Source organism: Phyllostomus hastatus, unplaced genomic scaffold, assembly GCF_019186645.2.
Source record: "Phyllostomus hastatus isolate PE091 unplaced genomic scaffold, TTU_PhHast_1.1 phas_scaffold_78, whole genome shotgun sequence".
NCBI classification, from domain to species: domain Eukaryota; kingdom Metazoa; phylum Chordata; class Mammalia; order Chiroptera; family Phyllostomidae; genus Phyllostomus; species Phyllostomus hastatus.
In genome coordinates this window covers 52,704,435-52,727,907 of record NW_025334041.1, presented here as the reverse complement: position 1 = coordinate 52,727,907, position 23,473 = coordinate 52,704,435, and the positions used below count along the sequence as shown (strand labels likewise).

The window sequence follows — 23,473 nt, the reverse complement described above, 5'->3', positions numbered from 1 at the left end:
TGGAATTAAATGACTTCATCTGTGACTGGGAAAAATACTCCATGATACAAAGTAGGTTCTCTCAGAAAAGGTCAGATAAGCAGACTCTCAGCACTACAAACAATTCTCCTTGGGCAAGGAGAATGGAATTTGGAGAAAACCTTTGGAAATGGACAGAGAACTTGCCACTTGCTCCATGCCTAAGTCTTCTCCTTGAAAACTTATTGCCTATTTATTAGCATATACTAAAGGCTTGAGTTTATAAGTTTAGTTACTTACACAAATATTAATACTTTCACATGTTAAAAGTATCCCTATATGGATAGATAGTATGGACACCATGTAGCAGGAGTGGAGGACTGAGATAACTGTGGATGATTCTGGCAAATAAATAAAAACCTACTCAACTTTGCCTGGAAATCCAGACAAGGCAATTTTCAGAACCTCTCTGTCTTATTCTGAGTGGCTTCAAAATTAAGAGTGTGTTTTATTCATGCAGTGATTCATGCACAAATTGATCACTCACATACTCACTCACCTACCCACTCAGTCAGCAAAGCCTCTCTGGGGGCCTGTTGTGTGCCTACTTTGGGCCATACCATATGGCTCAGGTTCCCTGGATAGAAGACAGGGACATTATCTATCTGAATTTTTGAAAATTCTTTCTTTTGGCTTAATAGGAACATTCTGTAAATCTTGCCATATATGGCACCAGTAACCTATCAGTGAGGAAGAAAGTCTGGTGTTCCAGTAGTTAGGACAGTCAAGATAGCAGCATTTTACACAAAGCTGAAACCCCTGTCCTTAGCAAGAGTCCTGCCTGCTCTTTGCAACTGTCAATGACTTGAGTTGATCTCCTGTGACTATTTGCTGAATTCACCCTTCATTGAAATAGTCTTATTTTCTCCTGAAAAATGGTAGATTTTTAATCTTTTAAATCAATATTATTGAAATTTGATTTCAGGCACTGCCCTAGATTTTGGAAGTCTGAGAAATATCTGATGATCCTAAATTTTGCTTTAAAATCACTTTGATTGTAAAAAAGGAAGATAGCTAAAATGCTTTCAGAAGTCAGATAGTAAATAGGGGGTAAGTGGGAAGTAAATTCACTGGGACTCTAGTCTCCAAGAAGATAAATTGAAAAGGCTAGTTCCCACTGGAGAGTAGAAATGACAGGCACACAGTGGGAGATGCCCTTCAGTGTATGGTAAAGGGCCCAGGGTAGTCCAACCTTTCTGCACCTTCAGGTGGCACTGAAAGAAGAGCTGTCTTGGGCTACACATTAAATACACAAACACTAACAAAACCTGATCAGCAAAAGAAAAAAGGTCTTAAGTAAATATACCATTTTGTGTTGGACCACATTCATAGCCATCCCGGGCCACATGTGGCTCATGGGCAGCAGGTTGAACACCCCTGGAACATTGTGTCTTCTCAGTGACCACACTACAGTAGTAATTTCTGCCTTCTTGATTCCGCCACAAGGATCCATATGAATTCATTACATGGTTAGTAAGGGCTCAGTTCTACCAGGCTCTCAAAGTTGCACCTTCATCTATGAATGTTATATCAATTTATATAATTTTAATGTTTTAATTTTTATTATAATATTTCCATCTATAGAGTCCTAATTGAAATGTATACTTCAATCTATAGCTATTGATGACAAAGGCAAGTGTGACATGTCACACTTCAAGTGTGAAGTCAAATTCCTTCAAGTCATTGTAACCTTGGTTTCAATTTGTAGCTTCTCATTTTATTTTCAATGGGAGGAAATGAAAATGTTTGTGAATATGATCTAGTACTTTAATCTCCAACTTTCTTTAGAGATTTTACATTTTTATTATGATATTCATTACATTTTTCCAGTAGGACCAAAACCAGAAACAAAGACAAATTCTTAAAGATGAACCAGAAACATTTTTTTTAATCATCTTTTTGCACTTTTTTGTGTTGATGCCATAATTTTGCAGCAAAACCAACTTCGGAAGTCTTTATATGGCTTTGCTTAAGACTTTAAGTTCTAATGCCAGCAAAAACCAGTGTAGAATTTGGGCAAGTATTTCTGCTTTGCCTGTTGATGGCAGATTAAGTGACTAAATCAGATTGAAGTAATGTATTGCTTGTAAGAACACCTTTTAGTTTAACTCAACTTTTGTCCTTAGAAGCTGTAGTAAACATTCCTAAATGAAGCACTGGGCCTATGAACCATTTATTTTATATTTCTTCCCAAGTGCAAAAAAAAAAAGAACTACAGCAATCAGAGCAAAACTAACCTAAATTGGAGACCAGTGATTGCCAATATTGCAAATTCTTTGGAGCAATGGATTTGGTGAAGGAAATATTTGGCAAAGGCTCAAGAAAATGCAGCACACATTTAGCATCACATAGTGCTGTGAGTGCATTCAGGCTGTAAAGCTGAATTTAAATTAGTATAAACAACAAAACAAGCTTCTAAGAAAAAAACCCTGTCTTTAAAAATACATCTGTTTATCACCACCCAGTTTCATAAGTCCAAGATGATTAATATGCTTTTTGTGAAGGGAATATCTATTGTTGTAGCAAAATTAAATGTATTTTGATACTTGTGTGCAATATTTATCTACCTGTTCAACCAGAAAAAAGTTGTGCTCATCACTCTAACATATATTACTTTTTCAATTTCCTCTTAGTAATGTTTTCTTAATGTTCTTTAGGGTGAGACCACAGAATTTCTTATTTCTCATAACAAAGACCATAACTCATTAGAATTATGTTGATGAGTTTTTCTCATAAAATTGTATTCTCATTTTCATAGGTGACCAATCTGCATTCTTACCCCTAACCCACAGGCAGGTTTTGACAAATTTACGTAATGGGGCCACTGCATTCTTCCAGCTGTGGTTTCTCACTCAAAAACCATTTATATTCTGCTCCTTCAAATTTGGTTCTAGAAAAATATATTTTATCATTACTAATGTATTTTATCACCACTAATATAATAATTACTTTCCAACTAGGCTGTTCTAAGCTGTGTAATTTATAATTTATAACAATGGTAAACATTTTGGAATTTTTAATTTCAAAACTATTTTTGAGGTACAGCCTTATCAGGAATAAGTTTTATAGTCTTGCCTGATGAAATCATTCGCAAACTATACATACATATTATAACATAATGTAGAAGTTGGTATAATGATTCTTTTTTTTTTTAACAGGTGGAGTTTATTCCATGTGGTTAATACATCTCATGAATATTCTTTAGTAATATGAGGGAAAATTCTTGAGACTTGATGAGAAGAAATTATTCTTAGGTAGTCCATATGGCCCCAGGAAATAAATGGAATTTCCAAATATTTTTTATTCAAATTTGGGAAAAACTTTATGAGAGTGAGAAAATGGTCAAAAGAGAAAATGTCTATATATTGCAGTAGAAAGCATAATAAACTGTCATTCTACTTTTAGAGAATTTGAATTAAAATAAATAGGAACTCAAGTAAACACATAAAACAGGCATATTGAACTTTCTGGGCCCATTGACAACTCTCTACACAGTCCGGCTCCATCTTGTACCCAACTCTGAAGTTTTCAGCAGCAAGATGGGCATTGTCAATCTGCAGAGAGATGTGAGCATTGTCCACAGAACTTGCAAAGATCTGAGCCCTCAGGTCCTCAATGGTCTTGAAATTATGTCCTCAATCTCTGTTCTGAGGTCCCTTCTCTTCCAGGTGTTTCTGAACTTTTCTCTTCTATCTCTGATTATCAGACTCCAGGCTTCTCACCATCTTCTGGTAGGAGGCCAGGCAGTCATTCAGATGTTGGGAAGACTCCTTCTGGCTCTGGATGTCCCCTATGCCTGCCAGACCCCTGTTCATTACCACAGCCAGGAACCACATATCCACAGCTGACCTGGATACTGGTGGAGTGGGCCATGGAGACCAGGAAGCCTAAGTATCCCAAGCTTACATAGATGCTGACTGAGCTGATGTCTGGCTGGGCTTTTGGCTGGGTGACTGCAGGAGCCCAGGATGTGATAGTTTATGGAGAAGCTCGAATGGGTTCTTTTTAAAAAATATATTTTGTTGATTGTGCTTTTACATTTGTCCCATTTTTTCTCCTCTTTTTTTATGATTCTTAAACTGAAGGACAATTGAGATATTTAATCACAAAATTATTACTTAATCCATAATGCAAAGCTAAAAAAGTTATCATCTTAATTACTCTAAAAATTTTGGTATATTTCTAGCAATGTGTGTGGGAACAGATTTGGTGTCTGAGAAGAATAAGTTCTTACCATTTTTCTGATTCATTTGGGTTCCAGATTGCAGTAAGAAGCCTAGATGTGCAAAACCATCCATATTATCTTCTTTTCTACTGTCTTATCTTCATGTGAGCTGAGAGGGGCAGCAACTCTACTTTTTAAATATTTTAAAGAGTATAAGAATTTTTTATCTAAAAAATTAAAATGGGTTCTTAGAAGCCTGAGTAGCACACCATCTCTTTTGTGTTCATCTAAGTAATTGTATATCACCTTTGACACATTAATGATTTAAGGATCCTTTTTCTTAAGAATATCATCTTTTTTCCCTTTTTCAGTTTTTTATTATGGTAAAATACATATAGCACTAAATTCACCATCGTAACCATTTTAAGTGTACAGTTCAATGGTATTGAGTACATTCATAATGTTGTGCAACCATTTCTGTAACTTTTTTCTTCTTATAAAACTAAGAGTATATACTCATTAAACAATAGTTCCCTAGTCCCCTCTCTCTTCAGCCCCTGGCAATCATTTTATTTTCTTTCATTTTTTTATTGTCGTTCAAGTACCGTTTCTCCATTTTATCACCCTTTGTATTAAACATCCGAAATAGTTCTTTTATAACCCAGTGATGCTGGGTTATAACTTGCAATCCTTTTTTAACTTGCAATCAAGTCCTCAAATTCCATGTGAATTTGAAACCAACTTTTGTTTTTCTAGCTGTACATATCACTGATCTCCTTTTGGCTGTCTGGGTTAGCTTGCTAAGCTCACCTGCAGATTCATGAAGGCAGATGAAAATGCTTTCATTCTAGAGAATCAGAGGCAACACACAATAGTTAAATCAACCTAGCAGGTAATATCCCCGTGGCCCTGCCTTTTGATTAAATAAGTACACCATTTTGTTATAAGGAAAAGTGGATGTTATTGTGTCCAACAGTCACACAGTCATGTTCGAGAAGCAAGCCAGATATGGCTAGTCTTCTGCTGTTGATAATACGGCTTGTCTTCTGGAGAAAACAAGATAGTCAGTTTAATTTACTACACACAGGTGTGAGCAGCGGACTCAAAATCATCACACTGGCCCTCTCTGTTTGCTGGAGTAACCATGGATTTCAAGACTGAGGTGGTTTTGAAAGGGAACAAGTTGGGAGAGGCAGGACTTGCTCAGTATGTACTGTGTTCCAGGTGCTGTGTCAAGCACTTAACAGCCTTTATTCCCTTTACTTCTTACAACAACCCTGAAACATAAGTTGTTTTAAAAATTGAAGGGAGTAAATAGACAAATGCCATTTTCATCGGATATGGTAATGCTGGATGGCATTATGCTCACAAGCATTTCCAAATAAAACTTCAATATATTATATAGATTCTAGTTTAGATCAGCCACTCTAAGTGGATTAAAATGTATATGAGTGAAGACAGCACAGTGTCTATGGAATGACTACTGTATGGCAAGCATGGTATTAGGCACTTAGATACATAGTGGTGAAAGTGCCTTTACTCAGAGGAAAGCTGGGCTTTGAAGCAGCCAGATCTGGGCTCAAATCCAGGCTCCATCACTTACTGGTGTGGCCCTGGGAAGCTGGTTAGCTTTTCTGAGCCTCCATTTCCTTAGCTGTAAATTAGACACAATAGTGCAAGAATATTGTGAGAATGAAAGGAAATGATGAATTTGTGCAAATTGCTTATCGGATTGTGTATTAAGTTATATAAAACTGTTCATTCAGTCCACAGATTTTATTACTCTGTTTATGCTTACTTTGTACCAGATGCTATTCTAGTCACTTGGGATACAATGATGAAAAAAACAAAAAAATTTAAATTATTGTTGGAGCACAGTGATTAAGAGCAATCTCTGATACCAGACAAAACAGTTTGATCCCAGCATTTCCAGCTGGGTGCACTTGGAAGTTTCTTAAACTGTACAATGGGGATAGAGTATATCCCATGTTTGTGGTCAAGATGAAATGAAGTAATATATCAAATGCTAAGCACTCTCTAGTATGTATGAAGTGTTCAATAAATAGCAGCAATTAATTAATTTTATTATTGTAAGTACTAATTTCCTTACAACTCTGAGAGGAAGATATTGTCATAGAAAAGAATATTGTAGCTGACTAAGATTAGGTGTTTTGCCTGGGATCGCAGAGTTCCTTGGGGATGGTATGTGATTTGAAAGCCTTTGTTATTTACCTTGGGCTGACTTTCATGTGTGTACATGGACATTTGTACTGTCTACCTGTTACTCTGACAAGACTGAATTTTTGTGAGTATCTACTGGCAAGTGTCAGATATAAGGAGTGTGGAATTCTCTTCCCTTTGTGTGTTTTTGTGTTCTTGATTGATGCCATTTACTTACAAGTTTAAAGATGTATCACATTTTGAAATTATTGTCATGTTCTCAACTCTTCACCTAATGACATCTAAGATCTACTTATGTTGTTATTTTTACAAGGCAGAAAAAGGGTAGTAGTCAATGAGATGAATAGCAATTTAGAGCAATGTTCCATGGCTAATAAACATTCAATTGAACCATGCAAAAGCCTACTTCTGTACACTGAACTTGAATCTGGTTCTTTTTACTGCTCTGAGATGTGACTTTTCCATTTCTACATATCTATGCTCTATTTCTCATTTTTCTCCTATTGTCTTGTGAGTTGACATGATGCCTATACCTTTAAGAAGAATGCATCATGTCAATAACTTAAGGACCAACAAGGACATTGAATGCATTATTGCATATATGGTGTAGTAAATGGTACAGTGAACATCTATTTGATGGTTGAATGAATCTCACATACGATTTAATTAAAATCATTTGTAGAAAAAGCTGATGTTATTCTAGGAATATTAAGTTGAAATTTAGAATTTCCTCTTTATTGTCCCCAGACTCAAATCAAGTTCAATTTCCATTCTCTAGTGGGAAAAATTGAGACCTAAATACCTTCCTTCTTCATTCCTAACTTTTATCAAAAACTATGTACTAAAAAGAGTCATCATCAACAGCCCAATGTACAGTCTTTCAGGTGCTGGCTTAAGGCTATTTATTAAATAAATACATATTTCTTCAATTATAAGATTCACACATTTTTAGAATTTTTTAAAATTTTGTGACATTGGCTGTCCCTAACAATGAACATATTTGTTTAATGTGGTAGTGTTTTCTTCCATTTCAAAAAAGTTGTTATTAAATTGATGGTGTAACTTAAAATCAGTGGTTGCTTAGACTTTTAGGATAGATATTTCTCTTTTCCTTAGTGGGACAGCTCCTCCCCAAAAAAAGATCTGGAAAAGTCTGGGGTCTCAACACTTTGGAAGCTTAATTAGTTCTAAAATCATTTTTTTGTGTTATATTACAAAAAGTCCAACAGAAGATTCATTGGGACAGAGCTTCCTATTTAGCTTTGAAAAGCTCATTTAATGAGCCCATGTGAAGCCCTCACCATGCACATCTTTCTTTCCTCATGGATAAGATGCCTTGCTGGAAAGAGGCAGACCTATAGACTGCTAGACACAGGTGACTTGAGGCTGATTTTCTCTGGTAAGATTAAGTAGAGACCTGAGGTCAACTTTTTAAGATTACATCATTGCTTTAGAGCCAAATGTAGAGCTCCTTGGTCCTAGTTAAGGAGTAGTTCCATTTATACTGTCCTAGAATTACATTCAGCCCTTTGAAGGCAACCATGAGGCTGATGTGGCCCCTGATGAAAATAAGTTTGACACCCCTGCTTTAGAGATTTCCTTGAACCTACTTCTCCAGTTGCTTTGATCAACACAAATAATAATGGTGAGAACATTGATTTAAATACCCTATTTTTATTTTGGCAAGGTTTATAGCTCTAAGTGTGTGAGTGTTTATATTCCTTCAAAAGAAACATGTGAGTTGGATAGGGCAAGAACTAACAGTTCCTGTTTGCAGAAAGAGCAATGAAGGTTTCACAGTGACATATTTACACAGCACCATGGAAAAGAACCTAGGTCTTTGAACCCAAGACATTGATGGTGGTAAAAGAAGATGGGTGTGGATTTGGGCTTAGATTTCAGTTCCGCCACTTACTAAAGGTGTCATCTCTGGGAGCAGACTTAAGTTTCATCATTCTGAGAGCTTGCTCATCTGCATAGCTGGGATCATCACACCTACAGATTACAGATAAACCTGTGCTTCAACAGGATCGCAGATGATAGTAGCCTCATTGTGAAGATTCAGTGCATGGGAGACATCATTATTTTCATTATATGTTTTAAAAAATTGCTTAGACTGAAGGAACATTTTGCTGAAACCTAGTGCCGCTCTAGGAAATAAGATGGTTAAAGAACATTGCACATTGGAATGAGCCACACAAACACTAGAGTGATGTTATTTTGCCATAAAAGTACACTAATTAGAATATAAACTATGCAGGCAAAAAAAAAAAAAGATAGAAAAAGTCAGACCATCTCTAAGGAGGCGTCTCAAATGGTGTCTTGTAACTTACTACCTGTTTAGAATTATAGCTGTTAAATACGTTGCTCCATTACTTAATTGGCCCTTTTCCTATTCTTTAGCTGGAAAGGATGTGCCAGCAGTCTTGATCCAGGAACTCACACAAGAAAACATTTCTCTATTCCCAGGAAAGTGAAATACTCATGAGATGAAATGCAGTGGCCAGAAAAAAAATGTGACGACATAACAATCCAAAATTCTGTTTTAGGTGAGAGGTCTTGGTTCCCTCTGGCTCGATCTTCAGAGGCAATCCCTCAAACAGAATTTTTTTTATTGTAGATTTTTGCCGACCCGTTTAACTGTATATGGCAGGTGGCACTGCTGAGTTTTGCTGGGGAGGAAGGCAGAAAGATTTCAGAGGGTGCTTTACTTTCAGTTCTTGGCCTACTCTTGGGGCTGGTGACATCAATGGGATTAACCCTTTCATTTCAGAAGTGAGAGTGGTAAGGAGGGAGAGGGAAGGAGGGGCGACCTTTGGCAGGGCAGTAAAGGTCTGGGCTGAACAATTTTCTGTCATAATGAGGGACAGAGCCTCCCTTCTCCTGATAGCGTGCACCGGCTCTGAGACTTGATTATGTCCCGCGTCTCAGCAGCTGAGCCACAACAAGGAGCAAGGCCTCCCAACAAGTCCATCTCCCACGTAATTACCACGGAGCAGGCCAAGGGCTATTAGGGCTTGTTAGAGGCCTTTACTATCAAGGGCGCCACACTTTTCAGATCTGGAAGAGAGAAGCCGCGCGCGGGGTGGTGGGGAGGAGTGGTGGTGGGGGGTGGCCAAGACCGTCTCACTGGGCTCCCAGTCTGCCTCGGGCTGGTCCTAGCTGTTAACAAAGCTCCAGAGAAGGACCCTCCGCCCCTCGGGACTGCCACACATCCCTCTGGCCTGGGAGTTCACCCCGCAGTCCTGGGAGCTCCTCGGGAGGTGTTAAGACCCTTCTAGCTGCAAAACTGCCATGCAGGTGTGTGCACCCAAAAGGCGACACGGAAATCACTGCCAGTCCTCCGCGGGCGCGGCCAAGAGGTGCCTCCTTGGAGGGCGTTCCTTTCTGATTTAAACCATTATTTCAGTAAAGAAAACTTGGACAGGGATGAATGTGAATTACTTCCTGCAGCATTTCCTAAAGTGTGCTCTGCGACCATAAATTCTACGACTGTTGGGTGGTGGGCAGTAAATTGGGATAAGTCGGGTTAAAAAGTGAAGAGGTGTGCCGCAAGTCAACTGGGCGGGGTGGCGCCTTGGCAGGATACACCACCATTCATCGGCTGCAGCTGACCGCGGAGTCGAGGGTGCTCTGGGGAGATGTCTGCGCGGCGGGGCCGCAGGACGGCGGGTGCGTCTCAGATTTCTACCAGCAGTCCTTGTTTGTGGAGCGGCTGGAGTGGTTACCAGCCCACTCCCTCCTACGCGCGCACTTAAGGAAACATCGCTTTAACGCTGTGGCCTCTCCTGAAAGGAGGAAATAAAGCTCTCAACTGGGCTCAAACGGGAAATTTTATTTGTTAGTAGGACGATTGAGGTTGTTCATTGTTATTGTTTTATCATTTTTACTCAGATGAAGCCAGGGTAAAATTCTTACAATGTTACGAACCCTGTGAACATATATTTTCCAGTCTCTTGAAAGAGCCTATTTTAAAAAAATGTGATTCTGTTATAAAAATGCCATTTGTTCTGTATTTAGCCGAATGTGATCGAATTTTTACACCTTCTAAAAACTTCATATAGTGATATTTGCAAAAGATAAAATAAAATCTTTTGTGAGATGGTTTTGGTTTAGAAAACATGGCCAAATCCATTCAGCATATTGCTTTGTTCAGAATATTTGGGGGGAGACATACAGACAATGGCCCTGAATTCTTGACACCTATGCTGAATTTTCAACAAAATGTACTTGAGTCTTATTTATGCAAAATGTCTTAAGAATATATTCTATGTTTTGTATTAAAAATGGTATTCTGTACCTATGATTTTGTAGCTCTTTTTTAAATTAGTATTTTATATTGGAAATGCAAAACCTGCACGAAAGGAATCATCAATTTTATCATAGTAATCACCTTGGGAAGGGAAGGAGAGGAATGGGAAAAGAAGATGTTAAGGTCTTAGCTGTATCAGTAATGTTTTATTTCTTTTAAAAATAACAAGACGAACTGAGAAGTGTACATGAAAAAATGATAATACCTAGGTGGTGAACAAGGATCTTGTTTGTATTAATTTTTTGAAAAAATATTTTAATTTTTTCTGTGCCTTTATGCATTTCATTGTTAAAAATGCAACAAAAGAGTACAAGTATGTGTGAAATTCCCTAAATTCTTAATCAACTAGCTTTAACTGGATACATCTAATGTACTTTATTTGCTCTAGTAACATTGTCAAAGTGATATACTTTATCTCCTTTGCACAGGGTTTGAAATTAGTTTTACAAATGTGGGCAGCTGTGGATTTGTTAGTTCTAACAGATCTAATAAAACCCACTGAAGGGCTCAGTGGACACTTACTGAATGAATTCATTATATCTCAATCCTTTGGTTAAGATCTGTACTTATTATAACCTAATCTTCATTCATCTTGTAGTGCTTTAATTCTCTACAAGATTTTCATCTTGCTATTTATATTATGTGTTGAATTACTTTAGCAACCCATACTTCAATTGCTGGTGTTTTATCCTAAAAAGAATACCTGTAACATATATAATAAATTAATATAATTTATCAAATGCTAAGCATTTTTCCTGCTATTACACATTAAGCCCCACAACAAAAAAGTATATGAGAAGTCTTACCACTTCTCTTTTACTGATGAGGAAACAGAGGCCCAGAAGAGTTCTATAACTTATACAATGCCACAAAGCTAGAAATGTGCTTCAATCAGTCCTGTTCCCTTCAAAGCCAGTGCTCTTATCTACTCTATTGCCTTCTAGAGGTACTATTTAGCTTACTATTATTATAATTCAGAGGAACATCCCAATGTAAGCATCATGTTTCTTCAGTTCTAAGACATGTATTTTTCACCACATTAGAAAGTTATAATATTAAAATGGTTTTCCAGTTGGTGTGTACAAATGTGGTGTTGCTGGTGTTCCTGCATCTCCACCCACCCCTCTCCAGCCCAGAGCTGTTCAATAGAGGTGACTCACTATGAATGGTCTTGTATGATCTCACCTACATGACATAGGCTTCTGCTAGTATCAACAGATTGTTTTTTGTTGGGAACTGCCCTGACTGGTATCAGAGGCTGAAACCCCCGCCTAGCTAAGGCTAAGGGAACGCCCTTGGAACCGTAAGCCAGCAAGGAGACAAAAGCTTATCTCCCTGGCAGGAATGCTGCTTCTGCTGCTTTATTCATGACTGAACCCCAAAAAGCTTGGTCGGTTAGCCAAAGACGGGTAAGATTCCCCACGGGGGGAACGACCTAAGCCAGGCACGATCACTTTGGGAGGCCCCCCAAAAGAAGGACTTGGGGGGGGGGCTGCAGCAAAAGGGGGTGATGGACCCTCGCTCTTCGGCTTTGACATAGCCTGAGTTCTCATCGTCTGGGAGAAAAATCTCCTTATCTCTTGGTTACCTAGTTCCCTTGCTCCACCTAAATCTAAAACAATGACAGGGTGGTGCAGCTCAGTACTGAGAAGTGCGGATTTCCCAGGGTGATCAGGCCTAAGAAAGAATATGTAAATTACTGTGAAACCTTCTTTGTTTGGAATGCTCTCAGTTGAATGAGAAGGGTCTTAGGAGGAAGCTAGTTTGTTCCTCAGCCTTACAGCTCTTTGACCCCCAACTCAATAGACGGGCAGAGTTCTTTGTTTTCTATAGTTCCTTACTTCCCCTGGTGAGTGCTGTACTTTACCTGAATTATTATGCAGGATGAGCCTAATAAAAGCAGGTATGGACGGTAAATCAGCGCGCTCCCCACTAGGGGGGGTGGCCATTCTGTCCCTACTTCCCCACAGAAACTAGTTTGTCTCTGTGCATGTTGTTATTTCTCGCATGTTTATTGTCGAGCCATCCACAGCGTTCCGTGGTCACTGCTGGCCGGTGACCCACGCGCAACAGTTTTTCTTTGATCAAGGCCTTGTGGTCCTTTTAGGAGGCAGCACCTGTGCGATAGCAAATCCTTTCCCCTTGTGAAACCATCTCTGCTCAACCACTGTTTATTTATAAAATAGTGTGTGTATTTGTGGGTAAGTTGAATGGGTAAGTCTTTTCAGTTTTTTCTTCTTTTCATATATTAAAAAAGGTAATGTTGTTTAGTTGATTCTTTTTTTTTTTCTTGACTGGCTCTTTAAAGACCTAAGAGAAGGTCTTAGACTTGACTTTGTGCCACTTAAGAAAATTTCACAGTAATCAAGAGCTAATTTCATCAGGAAACATTCTGAGCTTCAGTTAAAATGTAAAATGCTAGCCCTGGCTGGCTTAGCTCAGTGGATTAAGCGCGGGCTGTGAATCAAAGTGTCGTAGGTTTGATTCCCAGTCAGGGCACATGCCTGGGTTGCAGGCCACGGCCTCCAGCAACTGCACATTGATCTTTGTCTCTCTCTCTCTCTTTCTCCCTCCCTTCCCTCTTTAAAAAATAAATAAATAAAATCTTTTAAAAAATGTAAAATGCCTTCTTTAGTCTCAGGATAAAATAAAATTTCATTTGCCTTTATTTTTTCTGCAATAATGTCAATAAGGAGATATTGCTAGGGGCACAAAGGAAGGTCCATAATTGAAAAAAATCTAAATTTACTTGCCAAATCCTAAACATACCCACTGAATGAGTGTTGAAACACACATATACATACACACACTGAACTATCCAGGGTGAAGGTGAGTTTTTTTAAAATCACTTAATGTCCTACTACCAAGATTCTCACATTCTCAAACTCCTCAGAATACAGCAAGTTTGTCTGCAGTTATGAACTGAAACCACATAGCATGTTGATTATTAATAACAGATAGCATTTACTGAGTGATAGCATTATTGAATGGTGACTTTTTGCTTGACCCTATTCTAAGCACTTTAATCCTAGAAACTGGTACCATTATTATCCCCATTTATCAGATGAAGAAATTGAGGCACAGAGAGGGCAAATCTATTGCCCAAGGTATGAATGGCAGTCTGATTTCAGACCCCATATTCTTTTGCTTGTATGGTATACTGCCTCTTGCTATGTCTTCAAACCAAATATAGGTTTCCAGAAAATGCTAGACAAAAGTCTAAATGGCAACTATTTACTGAGTCTTCTGTACAGGCACTATGGTAGGCTTCTCCCCATGCCCTGACACATGTATCTCATTTAATGTTCATAATCCAGGGGTTTAGATTTCATTATCCTTATTTCACAGTGAAACTGAAGTTCAGAGAGCTCAAATAATTTGCTTAAAGTCACATAGCTATTTATTGATGACTTGGGAATTCAAACAAGTCTATAGCTAGTGCTCATTATATTGCTTAGCTTCCACACTTGCATGAGTTCCTGATTTGGTAAGTAAAGAGAACTAGAATATTCTTCTCAGCACTATAATAGTCATTGTGAAATTCATGATCACCAATTGGAAGTTTGCTATCTTCCAACCTCAGGACTGAAGTTGTGTATGATATAATTTTAAAATACCTTAACATTCCTGGGTAAAATATGTACTTTGTGGCTTTAGAATTTAGTAGTCTGTTAAAATCAATCACTCTTTAGAACAGTGTCTGACTTCTGAATTAACTGTAAATGAATGACAGAGTCAGAAAGTTATTAAAAATGACTGAAGTTTTTCCTCCATGTTTGTTCATAATTACTGATTAGGGAAAAAAAGAACAGAAAACAAAAATTCTCAAATATATCAAGATTTTCCAGTAAATGGAAACATAGGCAGATTCTAGACAATAAAGCAAAACCACAAGTTCCAGGTGATGGGACTTCTGGTTGAGAGTTGAAAGCCAAGTGCCTGAAGAGAGATTAGGACATGTCTCCCTATGAGGAGGGGCATCTGCGTCCTAGGACTTTTTGCCCAGGGAGCACAAGCCACTGGCCCAGGCTGCCTCATAGAGGTTGCCTTAGAGCTTTGAGGATGAGGCTCTGGTTTGGGAAGGTTGAGTCATTGCCCCAAGGTCATATAACTAGAAAACCGAAACCTAAACCTAATCCCAGGCAGGTCTGAATTAAGTCAGGGCTCTTAGCTGTTGGCTCATCCATCTTGTTTTCCAGGCAGGCAAGAGACTTTTTAGCAGTGAAAATACCTCCTCTGTAGGCCTGCTCACCAAATTATCAGTGGAGTAAAACATGCTTTTCAAATGTACATTTAGATTTTAATGTTATTACTTCTGAGTGAATTTTCAAATATGAAAAATAGCTAATGTCAAGAACTTAAAAGAATCTCTAAATATATTGAGTTTTGTTTTTGTAACCTTTCTGGGAAAGCTCTGTCAAAATCTTTAAGGAATTGAAAATAGGCTGGGTATAGTAATCTACATTATGCATTATTTTGAACAAGGCTAATTGTATTAACCTGATTACAATATATTCTTACTTTTTGTCCACATTAATAAAAGCCAAAGGAATGTACACACACAGAGCAAATAATTTTTCCTCTCCTTTTTTTTTCTGGTGTAAGTTGACCACTTTATAAGACCTGAATAAGCATCTCTGCCAACAGATTCAGGGCATGTACCTTTTTCTGGGAATATGATTGTATTTATATTACAAACATTTTTTTGAAAACATAGTGCTACATGAATGTGGCCAACTCATCTTCTTTGGAACTGTGAATATCTTGTTCTCTTCTGGCACTGGGAAGAGGACATAATCCCATTGGACACATTTCTAAAGCTCTCAGACAAGACTTCATGAGTAGGCAATACTGATTTCTCTGTAAATGTAAATTTTTTCACTTTAGGAGGCTGGCATACATTATAAAATCAACTATGATAGCACAGTTTGTAAAATAAAAAAATTTAAATAAAATCAATGCCTATTCACTATATACAAGGTATCAATCAAATCTTTATTTTGAAGCTCATTTCCTTATGGGCAATTATGGGTTGCAGGGATGGGAGCAGGCAAAAGCCAAGCAAAGCAAAGACTGACACTCTAACCTCTGATAAGGGGATGGGTTTGTAACTGGAAAAATGACCAACCATTAAATTATCAGAAGAATAAGCCCCTAATAATTCCTTCTAAGCAATAAAGCATTTCTTCACCACAAATTCTAAAGTGGGAGCATAGTGAAACATTTTACTTGGACGCTGGAACAGAAAAGTCAGAGAGAAATACACAACAGTGGATAGAGTTTCTTTTGTGCACTCTTAAAATTTACATCTCAAGGGCCAGTGGCCTGGCAGGAATGAATCGAGTATTCTATTTTGGGCACAACCCTAGGAAACAGCTTCCAGGACTGACCTGATCTGAGAACAAGTTATAGATATTACAACCAACTTTCCTCCACACCAATACCCCATCCCTCCAGAAATCTTAATAGGCTTTTTGGAGCCCCCATTGAGAGCTGCTGCATAAAATGATCCTTTGATGAAAAGGGATAGGAACAAGGGTTAAAGCCGACATTGAAAGGTGACTGTGGAGGGTATAGTTTTCATACAGCCCTTCTTTAATATGTGTGGTGTGCACCTGTGATAAGATGATTCATTACCTGGGGCTGCTCTTTGACAAGCTCCATCGTTCAGCCCTTGGGGTTCTGACGGGACAATTCTGCACCCGCCCAGGAAATAAAATAAGGTCAGCCTTTCCCCTGGGATATAGACAGAGATGGTTTAGCTTATAATGCATCTCTGTTTACTTTTTATGTAAAATGAAAATATTTTACATAAGGGTTTGAGATATCACAATTCCTCTTCTCCACAGGGCAGGCCAAGCAGGGATGAATAAACTCACTGCTGGGTAAATAACTCTGGGAGGACAAATCTTGGAGAGCGGGCAGGCTCTCCTTCTCCTTTGTGTTTCATAATCAGAAATAGCAACATTTGAGACTGAGTGTCAGGCCTTTGAATGGAGCACTCCCAACACCTCCAGCTTCAACTCTTATTTGTTACTCAAACAGCTTTTACATTTATTGGGGTCTTGAAGATGGAGCCAGCCTCATCAAGTTCTATCAGTATCTTGGTGACTGGAAAGCTGGCACATTAGCTGTGTAACAAAACAGGTGTACTGCTCAGGATAGGAAGAAAATCTGTTGGATCTGGAAGACTGAAGGAAACCTACAAGCATACAAGAGACTGCCTACCTCCCATGAGGATCTGTAAGAGGCTTGGGATGCGCCGCCCACTTGGAGTGGGTCTCACTCTAACTCACCCTTTTTCTTGATGTTTTTATGTGATTTCTTCAGTCTTTTCCCATCACTTCCCCATACATTCAGAAATTGTCTTTACTGAAATCAATTTATTAAATTTAGAAATCTTAGAGCAATTAGGGAAGGAAACTTACCAGTTTTCCTCACTACTGAAGTTTAAAAAGAATGAATAAATACAAAAGCAAAACAAAATTTTATTTTTAAAATTTATCTTTTTTAAAGGAATGCCTTGGTATAAAAAGCAATTTCTTTAATTAAGGTCAGAACATAAGTCATCACGAAGAAATAAAAACAAAATTAAAGAGACATTCTAGAGGAAGGGAAAAAACCCTTCCTTTTAAAATATAGAAAAATGTTCCAACCCTCCTCCTATTTTTGACATTACTAGTAAACATTATTTATTTGCCTCAAATGGATGTGGTTACATATCACTGTCATGCAAAAGAAATTCATTTCCTTTCCAAGTTCAATCTGCCATAAAAATTCACTCTTGTTCCCATCTCCCACTCACCTGTCCTTGTGCATTAGTAACTAGTTGACCCGTGACCCCCTGAAGACTGGAGAGGGCATTGCCAAAGGCCTGTGAGCTTGCTATGGAGCCCATGGCTGCTGCTGCTGCAGCCGCTGCAGCCTGACTTGCTAGTGGATTATTAACCAGCTGCAAAGAGAGAAAAGATCAGGGTGAAACCACCAAGAGAGGCATAGGTACAGCACACGAATACAACTTTCACTGGGGGGAGAAAGTTCTTCCCCAACTGGTTCATGCAAAGGGCTCGGGACCCACTGGAGGAGGCTTGGTGAACATTCCTTCTGAAGCTATGGGGTTTGGAGGATGTTGGAAATGAGGCTGGAAGGAAAATATTCTCCATCAATGCTGGGTTGCTTAATGGAGCCTGGTTTTGGGACCAGCCCAGGAGAGAGTGAGGTGGGCCCCAGGGGTGGGGTGAGCCATTAGGATCTTCCCAGGTAGAGAAATGATTTAGCAGAAGTTCCTGGATTTTTTCCTCTATACTAAATAAAACTCGGAGGAAATGCTTACTTTCCATGAGGTAACCAGACAGAATGTGAGATTAAAACAAAAGTAGGTGTGAAAGAGAGAAATAGATTTTAAGGTTTTCTGCAAATAAATTGATCTTTTTCATTTGAGAATTGCAGTTTCTTTTAGGGTTATCAGAAGTGGCTCACTCCACTTCCTTCTCTAAGGAAGAAGAAAACCAAAGTCAGTAGAAATGGACCTCCAACCTCTGTGCTCTCAGAGGTTAAGTTTAGGGTTGGACTTTTGGGGTATAGCTCTGTCTGCCTATGAAATTCAAGGCAAATGGAAAAGGTCCTACGGTGAATGGTTAGGTTGACAACTGTTTGCTGTTTTAGCTAATATATACTGATCCCTTGGCCTCTTTCCTGGGACAAGAGTGAAAGAGGAAGAAGAATTTGATTGGAGGGGGTGCACTCAGGGCAGAGGTTATGGATGCCAAAATCAGTTTTTCATGGAGACCAATTCAATATTCTTTATCCTGTCAATTTTCCACACCACAGGTTTTCAGGCCTTCTGACCATGAGGCAGAAGTGTAGCTTGAACTAAAATCTGCATTTAGGTTAATAACTAGATATAAATTCAAGAAACATTTAAACTATTTTCACAGTATTGGTTTTGATACATGAATTTCATCTGTATTTATTCCAGGGTGATATTTTCCCCCATATAGTTCCTCTCAAGTACAACAATTGTTGAATATAATAATACATTTTCTATCACCAGTTCCCACATCCATGAAATTCCTGCATTTTATCATTAACCTGCCAAGACTAAGACTTGGGCGGGGGAAGAATTAATGCCATACTTAATTTAAGTTTTAGAAACTCTTTGAAAGATGCCACCCTGTTTTTTAAAATAAACTTTCTTCTTTACTTTCTCCTTTCTTTGTCTCAGTCTCTCTTCTTTCTCTCTTTCTTTTCCTTCTCCCCTCTTTCTTTCCCTCAAAGCATTTTATTATTTAATTCCTTTGGAAACTTGCCTAGAATTTATATCATCCCATGAAGAAGGAAATACTAATTGTTAGAGGAACATCAAAAAGGACAGGAATTTAATAATTCTTTTTTCATTAATGTGATATCTTTATCTTATTGACTTCTTTATTCATTTATAGCCAATTTTCATGTAACTAGTTCAACAAAAATTTCATTAACCCAGCACATTTTTTTTAGAAATGAAAATGCATGTAAGCTTACTACTTTATGTGTCTTTTGTCTTTATCTCTCAAAAGACAACAGTGATTTTCTTTTAAGGAGAAAAAATTCTCATCATCAGCTTCAAGAGAAACCCTGTCTTATGCCAGATTACCACCATGAGATTTAAAATTCAGGTTGACCTTCATTGTGGTTTCCTGAGTATATTTTTGTAGTGTATATGAGGCAAGTAATGGTAATATTAATAGAAAACTCTCCTTGTGTTTGGCATAAATGTGTAAAGTGATAGAGTTCATATTGTGTTCATTTTTCACTCCTACAATGAAGAGACCCCTTGAGGAAGCCCATCCCCAAACTTCCAGGACAAACACTGTCCATTGGTACACTATTCTCAGGCCATTTGCCAGGTGCTATGTTTACATTTCTTTTATACAATGCAAGTTGAAATCATAATGAAATTCCCTGAGATTCAGGAAGATCTCAAAATAATCTTAAATCTCAAAGAAAGATTAAATTTTGTATAGTTCAGTTTCAGTGTTGAATGTACAATTTTGGGCAAACAATTTAAGTCAATATATATGGAATGCTTTCTGAAGAAGATAGACCATGATTTTTACTTAATGGAGAGAAAATATTCTTTATAAATTTTAATACATTTCTCTAACATCTAGATTAATCAAAATTCATGTAGGAAATTATGGAATTACTCTCTCGATATAATACACTAGTGTATATTGAGAATTGCCTACATTTAGGACACTTATGTATTGTTCAGCTATAGTCCCATGTATTTGCTATAACTACTGGCATTATATAAAGGTTAAACAATTGTTCTAAATATAAAACAAAGTTGATGCTTAAAAGTAGGCTCTGAGCCTTTGTGTTACGGGGCCAGGAATGGGTACCTTTCTGCCGCTTTGAGAGATTGCTTCAGCAACCACAAATATACAGATTTTGTTGATTTTTAATGGTTATTTCCTTTACATCCTGGGCCTAGGTTGAAACTCAGTTTGTTCTTCCTTTTCCTGCCTCTGTTTCTTAATGGACCAAATGCCAACTGGATGACTCTTATTTCCTGTCTGGTATCCCTAGGTCTTTGTGAAAAGCAAGTGGACTCTGGGGAGGTGCCTTGTTGGCCCCTTAATGTACAGCTAGAACCAAAGGTGAGAGAATATGGTATGTGCAGACAGCAGCTACAAGTCAATCTGTAAGCTGACAGTATTTCAGGTGGACCATTGGGTTGTTGAGGGATGCAGCTTAATAAATATCTTTTGGCTTTTCTGTCTGTGACTGCCAAGGCAGGGATGTTATATGCATAATATATGTGACAGGGAGGGAGGAGGAGATGGTAAGGAAACCATACATGTTTTCTTCATCACCTCAGGTCATGTCACTCTGTAGTGTCCCCAGTCATGTCACATTAGCATTGTTCCTATGAAAACTTCCTCTTGACTGGAAACTCAGAGTAGGTTTGGACAGCCGGGCACCCAGGAACAATAAATGCATATAATGAGCATGTGACTGTTCTGGGACCAAGTGGATATTTTGAAGTTGCTGCCAAGTTTATGCCTTCAGATCTTTCATTGCCAATGTACCTGATCAGCAAAGAATAGCCCAAATAAAGTCTGACTGCATTACATACTTTTATTTTCAACAGACCAATTTGAAAGACACGCTGACTTCTGGTGTATGCTTATTTATAAATGTGGATACTCTCAAAGCAAGGATCTGCAGAGGGCAAGAGTTCTCAGGTTTCATCCAAAATGATTCTGGTCCTTGAATATATCCTGCTATAGCTCTGGAATCCTCAGATAACCTAAAACCTACAAATAGAAACACTAATTTCTTAAGACACTCCACCCCACTGAATTTTAGAGATAAAATAACAGAATAATTTTAAGAAATAGCTTTGTCCTAGTAAGGAAAGATCCCAAATTTCACGGAGTCCTGTCCTCCATTCATGCAGTTGAGGGCATCAGCTCTGAAACCAGAGCGTCTTGGCTGTGACTTTTAGTAAACTGTGCCTCATTGTCTCATGGGTAAATGTGTGTAATAAGAGCATCTATTTTGCTATACGGAAAGATGGAAAATGTTTATGACACAAGTGAATAAAACAATACAAAATGAAATAAAGAATATCCATTAAAAATACTACTATTTCAGGTGCACAGAGAGTTATGTTGAGAATTAAGTGGGATTACACATGCTTGGCATATATCATGTTCTTAATAAATGCTAGCTATTATTTTCACAATTAATATTATGCATGAGGATATTGAACTAATCAATTTATCAGAATTAGAACTCAACTCCACAAATATCTTTTCACTTTTGAAACAATGTAAACCCAGGTAACTATTCTCTATTTTTATATTTTACCTGTATTCTCTAATTTTACTGTAGTTATTTTTTAAAGGGGAGCTTGAAAGAAAATATTAGCTAACTAACATGATTATTAGATGAGGTGAGTTTCACAGTTAAAAAGACAAATAAGCTGTTTAAAAATATTTCAGACTGGAGGACATCAGAAAGAAGTATTTAAAATGTGATTTTACTTGCTTGTCTTGGACCTCTCATATGTGATTATTTATAGAGAAATTTATAGAGAAAACAGTGTTTTAATTTTGAGGCCACTGTCAGTATGTGACAGACCAGCAAGGGAAAACTCCTTTCTAGTACATTGTCCTCATACTTGGTTTACATTTGTTAGACTTCTATAAGGACACCCATTTGGAGTTTAATTCCTGTCTCATGCCAATATATTATGAATAAATCAATCCCACACTTGCTGATTTGATAGTGAGAGCATGCAGGATGAAGATTTATAAAAATTTTAGGATTTGTAATTTCTACATCAATATAACAAAATTGGATATTGGGTATAAACTTATAGTGCTTTGTGCACATCCTTGTTTTCTGTGGACACTAAATGGTAATGGGAAGAAAAACTTTGATAAAGTTTCTTAAAGGTATACTCCTGGATGATGTCATATGTATGACAATAAATAAGTATCACCATAGGTGATGCCACTACATGATGGAGAGATAGCTTGATCCAAATTTTGTCCCATCTTGTTTTTCTCAGAAAGGTGAACATCCTACAGCTTGGTAAAGAATTCAGGATTTTTGAATCTGAACATTAGTAGTAGCAATACTTTTCACGAAAATTTGTTGATGATGTTATTGTATTATTATAAATACTATTTAGAAAAATATGGCAGCAAGATGAGGCAGTGTAGCTATGGTATTATATTCCTGTGTTTATGCCTGTATTCCAAGAGGGTTTTATGAATGCAGGGGTTCAAAACCATTCTTTAGAGCATAATGGACCCATGATCTATAGTTTTATCATTCTCCTCATGATCTATGTGGATTTTATAGAGTATGGATTTTGGAGCAGCTCTCTTTGCTACTAACTTTTCAATTTAGAATCCTGAAAGTGTGGTGCAATTTGTTTTTAAATGAGGATGTTCATAAATGCATTCATCACAATTCACTCCTTATTTAAGGCAAAAAGTGACTTGAAGTGGCTGCCTAGAAAGATGAGGACAAATGTGGCTTTTTGAATTCATTCGCACATTAGGTCCTTACTTTTCTTATACCATATACGTGAAAACTGCATCTTGTGGTTCCTTAGGGATCTTTTAACCAACTCAGTACTTCCACTTGTTACCCTCATGTCTTCTCTTCAAAAGTCAAGGAAATTCCAGCAGATACCTACAGGAAGGGTGGCCATATTCATCTCAGCAACCTACCTGATGTGTGTTTTATCATACTAGGTTTTCTCCTTTGGTCTCATGATTATCACATGTTATAAAACTCATATAATGGTTGAGAATAAGTTTTGTGAAGTTGAATATTGAATTAAGCTTTCCTTCTTGCTCTCTGCCCACTTCTCTACAGAGATGACAGTGTGCTTGATGTTGATCATCCAACTTTCTGCCAGCAGAAGTCTCCGTTTTCATTGTTGGGAAGTCTCAGGCTAGTAGTGCCTCAGATTTTCAGTGATGACCAAACCACTATAACATGCTAAGACACCTTAATTCATCAATATAAAATCACATTTCAGTATAGTTTTAGAATAATTATATTTTTTACTTTGATTTTGTGGTGAAGCTTTAAGTATAGTAACTTTCCATTAATGCTCTAAGACCCAGCCATGTTGGTTAACAGAGGACATTTTTAAATTACCTACTGTCAGAGGATCTCCAGAAAGGAAGAGGAAGGGAGGAATTCCAATCCCCCAGGGGCTCTGGAGTATGAATTAGGTCCCACTCTAATGCAAGGAAGCTGGGGTCAAAGAGAGGACTCTTTAC

The 23,473-nt window shown here is 37.8% G+C and overlaps 1 protein-coding gene across 1 annotated transcript in view; it reads right to left on the bottom strand.

Annotated features, from left to right (window-relative positions):
* The window catches only part of POU6F2 (POU class 6 homeobox 2), a 551,204-nt gene that overhangs the window by 46,190 nt on the left and 481,541 nt on the right, over nt 1–23,473 (bottom strand). Inside the window, exon 6 of the mRNA XM_045828318.1 lies at nt 17,482–17,628. Coding sequence (XP_045684274.1) covers nt 17,482–17,628 — 147 coding nt within the window. The remainder of the gene's footprint in view (nt 1–17,481; nt 17,629–23,473) is intronic.